General features: G+C 36.4%; 1 protein-coding gene across 1 annotated transcript in view; it reads right to left on the bottom strand.

The window, feature by feature from the left end:
• The window catches only part of CRYBG2 (crystallin beta-gamma domain containing 2), a 61,606-nt gene extending 59,790 nt beyond the window's left edge, over positions 1-1,816 (bottom strand). Inside the window, exon 1 of the mRNA XM_075197767.1 lies at positions 1,557-1,816. Within this exon, the coding sequence (XP_075053868.1) occupies positions 1,557-1,816 (260 nt within the window). The remainder of the gene's footprint in view (positions 1-1,556) is intronic.
• Between the last annotated feature and the right edge of the window lie 6,660 nt (positions 1,817-8,476).

The following is an 8,476-nucleotide window of genomic DNA, read 5'->3' on the forward strand; positions in this document are numbered from 1 at the left end:
TATGGTGGCATGCCATACAGCCACTCCTACTACTGCCTTCAATGAGATACTATAAAATGCCATTCACTAACATTCCCACTACATTTTCCATACCGCCACTATATATTTATATATATATATATATATATATATATATATATATATATATATGTATATATACATACATATAAATAAATAAATATATATATATATATATATATATATATATATATATACACAATATATATATATATATATATACATATATATATATATATATATAAATACATATATATATATATATGTACATATATACATATATATATATATATATATATATATATATACACACATATATAGATATATATGTACATATATATATATATGTACATATATATCTATATATGTATATATATATGTGTGTATATATAATATATATACATATATGTACATATATATATATATATATATATATATAAATATATATATATATATATGTATTTATATATATATATGTATATATATATATATATATATATATATATATATATATATATATATATTTATTTATATGTATGTATATAACTTCCATAAAATGCTCAATTTTCCATATATTCTGTCTAGAGAGATTACCATATTGCGTATCCAGACATGTATATTGATAGTGATTGTCAGATTAAGCCAGTGTTAAGCAGCGTACTCCCCACACAATGCTTCCTCTATCAACATGTGACACATTATTGTGGCACAGTATTCTCGGTGCACATTTTTGGTGTATACAGTCATAGCCTTCATCTTTTGCTTAATAACGATCTGTCATCTGATACCATTTCAAATATTATTCACATAGAAAATATTTCAACAAACACACATACAGTACATGGCTTCTAACTACAGTCTCACTTACCTTCTTATGTCTCTGGTTTTGTACAATAAATAACAAATCACTGGGAATGCAACAAAGGGAAACACGGGGCCACTCCTGTAATACAGCTAACCTACAGTGCTTTCCTCTACCCCTCCCCATCATGAACTTTGTATTTCTGATATATGACAGACAGAATACAGAGTCCAGTCACAGCAGCCAAGCCCTGCGTGTATAGGGAGAAGGGAGAAGGAAAAATCACAAGCTATCACACTATACAATATGTAAGTATGTGTACACACAACTGCTTTGAACACATTAAACTGTAAAAACATATATACACCAGATGCCACTATCATATATGCAGATAGCTCACTCTCCAATTAAGATATATAATTTATTTGACATATACAAATCTATTGACATATGAAAGGATTTAAGTGTAAGATTTCTTTTACTCTCTCCTGTTCAGAATGAGTCTCTCAGTTCTCTCACACTTCTACATTTGTATGTCATTGGTCTCTACTCCTTCTATCTATTTCTTGGACTTGAGTAATCAAATATTCTTTACATTTTCAGCTCATTCTGATAACCTGCCCTTCAGATTACACATTTTTTGCTTTCAATGTTAATAACATATATTTCTTATGCTACGATCTTGCTAATTTTTTACTCCCTCTATTTTCCAGCTGTGCCCCCACCTACTCCTCACCTGTTCAATTGTTCCCCCTCACAGGTCTGGCTTCCCCTCCTCTTCGTTAGGATCTCCTCCTCTTGTGCTGTATTCTTTTCAATCTGCTCCACTGTTTCTGAGAGTGCCTGAGCTGTCACCTCTGCTGGACCCGCCCCATTGTAGCCACATGCCTGAGATTCCAATGAAGGTGACAGCGTCAGATCTAGTCCTACAAGTTCCTCCCCTTTCACCAACTCTTGTACCAGTCCTGGCAACTGATTTTTTTCCTCTTTAGACATGGTAATAATAACTTGGTATTTGATTTTGGTTGTACTTGGAGATGTCTGTGGGTTAGAGAAATCTTTGTCTGCATGGTTTTCAGACACAATCTGTGTTGCCTCCTGCCCAAGAATTCTGGAGCAAGCGTTCACATCTTGTGTTTTATTTTGAAAGGGGTCCTGGAGGACCAAAGACGCCTGCAATTGTGTAGCCTTCTTTTTAAGCTCATCTTGTGTAGCGTTTCTGTGGTGTAGGGAGGTTTCATATTGGGAAGTCTCTTTCTCTACAGAATATTTTGTGGAAAAGCATAAGGGCTCTGGACATTTAAATATGGATGTATTAATTTCTGCTCCTTCCTGAGGAAGCTTCTGAACAAGGAGAGGATTCAAGTTTTCAATGATTCTTTTTTGTGCCACATCTGTTGAAGTGATGGTGGAAGAGAGAGGTATGTGGTATCTAGTTGCTTCCTTATCTTCTGTTTCCTTATATATTTGACACAGATTCTGCTGAACTTCATTATCATTGTTTTGTTTTTGTATTTCAGGACAGGAGTTTGTATTAAGGGAAATATCTTCTCTAGAAAATGCACTGATGTTTCCTTGAGACCCTTTTTCAAATGTCTCTTCTTGTATTGTATCCTTTGCTAATATGCTATGATAAAGGGGGCTTAGATACTGATGGTGTTTATCTCCTTTTTTAAAAATCTCTAAATTGTGTGAGTCTCCAGATGAAGAATGAAGTAGTGAACCTGGATTACAGTGGTCTGGCGACAGGTAATCCTTTAGTATACTCTCCGCCCAACATGGGAGAGACTCCTCCTCTTCATCTTCCAGCTTCTCTGGAAAGGCAAATGGCAACTGCAGCTGGACATTTTTCCCTTTAGAGACCTCATAACTGGAATAGTGATCTTCATCATTAACTGCCAAACAATCAAAAGATGTTGATATCTGTAAAGCCTTTTGAAATTTCTGCTCCCTATTGGAACCGTGATCAGAGTTTTCAGTGGTGAGCTCTGAGAAAGAAGATTCAACATTGCCAGATTTGGAACACCTATTATCCAAATTCAGGTCACTTCCCACAGCTGGTGTGTCCAGCCTTCCCACAGACCACTGGGATTCTGTTGGAGATGACACATTATGAACAGCCTCACTATATTCCAGTGCACTGAACCTTTTTTTGCGCCAGGTCAGACTCCCAAACCGATGAAGAAGACTAGAAGCTGGTAACTCCAATTCAGAGTAACTAAGGGATCGAGCCTGAAGACAGAAAAATAAATATGAGATGTTGTGAGAAGAATGCGTTTCAGTTCATACTGTAAATCAGGAACCCATGAATAATGTGAACATATAAGGAGACTTACTCATTAAAACAATCATGCCATTCAATAAATTATCTATGGAGGTTTTCGGTAAACCATAGGGCCTTGGAATGTATACTTAATCTTACAGAAGTTGGATGTTAGTATGTCCTATGAATTTCTCTGTTAGGTATATAGAATTATGCTCTGAGATGATCATAGGGAAAATAAAAATCCAGTGGCCACATTCACAATGATTTTTTTAATTAATTACTAACAATATGATCTCGCACCTTTTTATTTAAAAGTAATCCTACATAGGTATAGATTTTATATATAGTATATATCTATTTTGTATTATTTACTTATTCGTTTTTATTGATTTTAAAGTAAAGGGAGGGGAACAGAATAAAAAAGGGAAGGGTGGGATAAGGGAAAGGTACAAGGGTGTGCGTACTGCATATTCAAATCAGACATTCAAAGTGGAAAGACAGACATTCAGCAACAAATGTCTAACGCATCAATAACATCAATGGAAACGTCAGTGCAACAAACATATACATACAGTAGCAATATACATATTATAAGGGACACTGGTTACAATGTAAAGTATAAAACTTAGTATAAAGTTTAGTATAAATCATGATGTTTTACTCTTACTTCAGTCACCTCTGCTTCCCTTTTACTTCTGTGCTTTTAGGTTTTCTATTAATATTTATAGTAAAAGTTTTTCATACTTGCCGTTAAATCATTTTTTCCTCTGTTTGTGGAGGGTTGGAGACAGATGGAGGTCAGAGACAATGGGCCTGTCTCCACCCTATAGGATGCAAGCCATCAGCTGAAAAATTATGTAAACTTCTCCTTACCCCTATTAGTACCCTGACTACCAGGCCCCCTTCGTCAATTTATCAGCAGTCAAGCAAGGATAGAAGGTAAAAGAAGCAGCTTCAGATTGCAGAAGATAAAGCGTTCCTGGGTGGGTTAGTCTGTGTTTACAAGTATTAGAAAAGTATCTCCTTCTGTAGTAGTGGGACACAGATGATGGTTGTCCCATCAAACCTGCTCAGTATAATAACCGTATTAAGATTCAGGAGGGAATCTATGAGGACAAACTTCTGAGTCTTAAAGAGATGTACTCCCGCAGGTAAAGGACCAATCATAGGGCATGCCTCCTTAGCATAATATGGAACCCAGGTACCACTTAGGTTTTCTTGGAAGAACTGTCTAAACTAATATATTGTCCTTTTGAAACACTGTGAACTTCATTTACAAGGCATACTGGATGCAAACTGAAAAATACCTTGGTCTTGAACCAAAGCAAATTAAAATTACTCACCCTTACCTACCAAGCCCTCAATAACACTACCCCTGCATACATCTCAAATGCATTTTCAAAATATTCTCCCTCCCGCCCTCTTAAATCTATCTCTGACCTTCGCCTTGTCTCGACAAGGTAACGACCTCTCACTCCCGCCTACAAGACTTCTCCCATGCTGCTCCCCACCTAAGGAATTCCCTACCACGCTAAATCAGACTTTCCCACAGCCTTCAAATCTTTAGACGCTCTTTGAGAACCCATCTCTTTTTTGAGGTGACCTTATCCTTGATAACACTATTTACACTAATACATCCTCACAACTGTCCAAATTTCCACTCTGAGCCACAATTGCTTCTCTTGTTTCAGTTGTGCCCTCTTCCACTTAGAATGTAGGTTCTCTAATGAGCAGGGTCCTTCATACCCTTTGTTTTCAATTCTGCATTTATTTTGTCTACCTTGTAAGTCCCTGTTTTATGTTTGTAATGTTTTCCCTACTGTACGGCGCTGCGGAGCACTGTGGCGCCTTACAAATCTATGATAATAATAAAGTACTGATAGTTCTCGTAGAGCACTTGAAGTTACACAATTCCCACTCTACTCAGAAGAAGCCTCTACAATCTAGAGCTATGCCTATGCTTGCAGAGAGATGGAAAAATTTTAAGAAGAGGACTGTGAAAAGCATAAACATCACTAATTTCCTACAAGTTTAGAACCACCCTTCCATGAAATAAAAGTGGTTCATTTATTCTATGAAAATACTGTTTAGTTTACTCTCATTGATGGCATATATTAATAATTATAGAGAGTCAACATTGGCATTGATTACAACTGACACTTTTGTGTGTTCAAAATATAGCTTGAAATATGGTTATCTGTCTAACTGCAACTGGAAGTTTCAAATCGAAAGGTCTACTAAGAGACCCAATCTATGAGCTGCTGCAGAATTTAAATCCTTTTGCAGCATGGACATGGCTGTGCACCCACCTGCACAGAAAGGAATGCCACTAAATCATGCAACCTTCTCCGTATTTAGCACAAAATGCCCTTGCGTCACCCAACTCCTCCCAACAACAGATGCTAACCTCTTTTACTCAAACTATATCATCTTGCACCGCAAATACATGGGTTTAGGCTGAAATTTAGGAGCATCTGTGCAAGTAGAGCCACCAAATGGCATCTGCCATTTTTCTTTTCATAAATGACCTCTAAGGTAAAACAGCTGCCAGATCTCAGACACATCATGTACATACAACATGAAAAAGAAAGATAATTTTCTAGGTAATGAAGAGCAAGTGAACTGAACTAAAAACTCAAAGAGAGCATCACAATGGCTTAGAGGTTAGAACTGAGGTCATGAGTTTGTGGCCTTATATGTGTGGAGTTTTTATGTTCTCCCCGTGTTCGAGTGGGGGCCCGGCGGCACACTCTAACCAGGGGGCCCGCTATCTTCAGCCTGGCTGTCACTGTGACAGCCAGACTAAAGACAGCAGCAAAGATGCTTCAGAGCAGTGGAACGCATCCACCAACAGGAAGTTCCAAATGCCGAATTTCCAGTTGGTGGAACGCATATGCATTCCACTCCCGGAGTTAAGGTCAGAAGTACCTCTCTCTCTCCCTCTCCCCTAATATATATATATATATATATATATATATATATATATATATACACTCACACATACATATAATCACTTTTTTTTTTACATAAAATATATATTATATATATTGTATATAATATATATTTTATGTAAAAAAAAAGTGATTATATGTGTGTATATATATATATATATATATATATATATATATATATATATTAGGGTCCCCCTTAACTTACCTTTCAATCGCCTAACTCTAACCCCCATCATTTTTTTTTTTCTACAGGATTTTGTTTTCATTGCCTTTGGCCCACTTTCCCCCTGGGCCCCCAGGCACCTGCCCATCATGCCCAGTTGGAAAGATGGCCCTGGTTCATGGGGGGGGTTATCGGGCGGGGTCATGGGGGGTGTGGGTCATGGGGGGGCAACCCTGCCTGCTTCATTGTACTGGGCCCCACCATTTCTGATGGTGGCCCTGGTCAGTAGCAGAAACAAGCAGTAAGTAGCAGAGGAAATGACCAAAAACAGAGAGAGGTAAAAAGAATAGAAATTCAAGAGCACATTAATCCACATCCTGGCAGACTGTGTATTTAGTAAGTGAACTCTAAGGGCTAGGTTTCCAGTCGGTTTAGTGGTCCAAACCGCCGCATTTACTATAGAGCGATTTGAGGCTGCGATTTGAAATGAATGGCGATGTGTGGCGGTTTGGAAACAGCAAAACTGCCTGCGGTTTGGTTAAAACCACCATCAAAACCCCATCCAAAAGACAGTTTTTTAAATACCTGCCTCTGATTGACAAACTACATGCTGTTTGAGCTATTTTGCCATTCAGAACATAAGAGGAAGGATCAATCATATATGAATTATTGAGGCAATTATTATTTATTGATTAAGGTGCAAAATAAATTAATAATCTACTTATGAGGAAAAAATTTTACACTTTTTTTAAGAGGAAAAATTATTGAATTATTATATTATTCTGGCACTGTGTAATGCCAAATTGTGCAATCAAAACAATACGTATTAATAATATTATATTTGTTGCACAATTTGGCATTACATAGTGCCACAATAATATAATAATTCAATAATATTGCACCCTTAAAATTTAATAAAGAAAATTATAAATTAATTTTGCACCTTAATAAATAATGATTGCTTCAATAATTTATATATGATTGATGCTTCCTCTTATGTTCTGAATGCCAAAAATAGCTCAAACAGCATGCAGTTTGAGCAATCTCGCCACTTACAACCACCTCTTTCATTTTGGCCGTTTGGATGGCTCTTTTGCGGTGGTTTTGAAAACCCCAGCTTAGTAAATCTGGTGGTTTATATGTTCATCATTGTTAAAATCAGGATGGCGATTTGTAAAGTGGTGGTTTTGAAAAATGTCAATTCTGGCGTTTTAATGGCGCTTTGGGCTTTTGTAAATCCAGCGGTTTCAAAACTGCCAGAAAAACAGCCAAAAACCAGTGGTTTGACCAAACCACCCTTTAGTAAATCTAGCCCTAAGTGTAGTTTTTACATGGAACTTTTCTTTCTGGTCCAGGCATTCAATGCAGGTATTAATATCAAAGTAAATTAACAGCACCCATAGTTGGGGCAGGACATACCATGAGAGGTATTGAATCATTCAAGATTTGCTTCCTACTTAGTTCTTAATAACAATTTTAATCTTTGCTTTCAAATAGCCAGTGTAACCCACAGCTGACATCTTTGGATGAAGAGTTTCCACCTACGGTGCTTTCGTATAAGCTGCTCTCTGACCAAACTTCCTAGTAACATCCGTGTTAGTAAGCGTATTAGTAAACTATAAGCAAAGAATAAGACTCTGTATCCACTTACTTAATTTATGACATGTGTTATGCACTGTGTTATTGTACTAAATTGGAAAAAATGGTGCTGTATCATCTAGTTTTGTAACTTTTTAATATATGCAAAAACAGGGACCAAGTTATAGCGGTACATGCCTTCCCATGGGGTCTTTTATATAAAGTGAGTAAAACAAAAACCTCTTTTTAGCTCTAAGGATAATTTCACAAACACATGGTGCTGCAATAGGGGATGCCCTGCCATGTCCCCCAATGAGTCCTAATAGTACAGAAATAAGCATATATCAGTGCTTGAATCTGTATTCAGCTACCAGTGATGATAAATAAATAATTATTCAATCATTGCATTGTAGATAAAATACATATAATTCATCAAAATATTCAAAAAGGTCAAATTTCACTCTATATAATTTATCAAATGAATAAATATATTGATCTCCCGAATTGTGAATATCATTACATTCCTTTCTCATTAATAATATAATCATAAAACTTTTTCACATGGTATATTTCTAAAATATATTATTCTGATTAAGTAGAATGTAGGGTGATCGCGCTAATTGGTTTGTTGCGTTTAGCGCACCCTTCAGAAATGTATGGACCCAGTACAAATTAAACTGGCAGGCCCCCAGACCTTC

Source organism: Mixophyes fleayi, chromosome 2, assembly GCF_038048845.1.
Source record: "Mixophyes fleayi isolate aMixFle1 chromosome 2, aMixFle1.hap1, whole genome shotgun sequence".
Lineage (NCBI taxonomy): Eukaryota > Metazoa > Chordata > Amphibia > Anura > Limnodynastidae > Mixophyes > Mixophyes fleayi.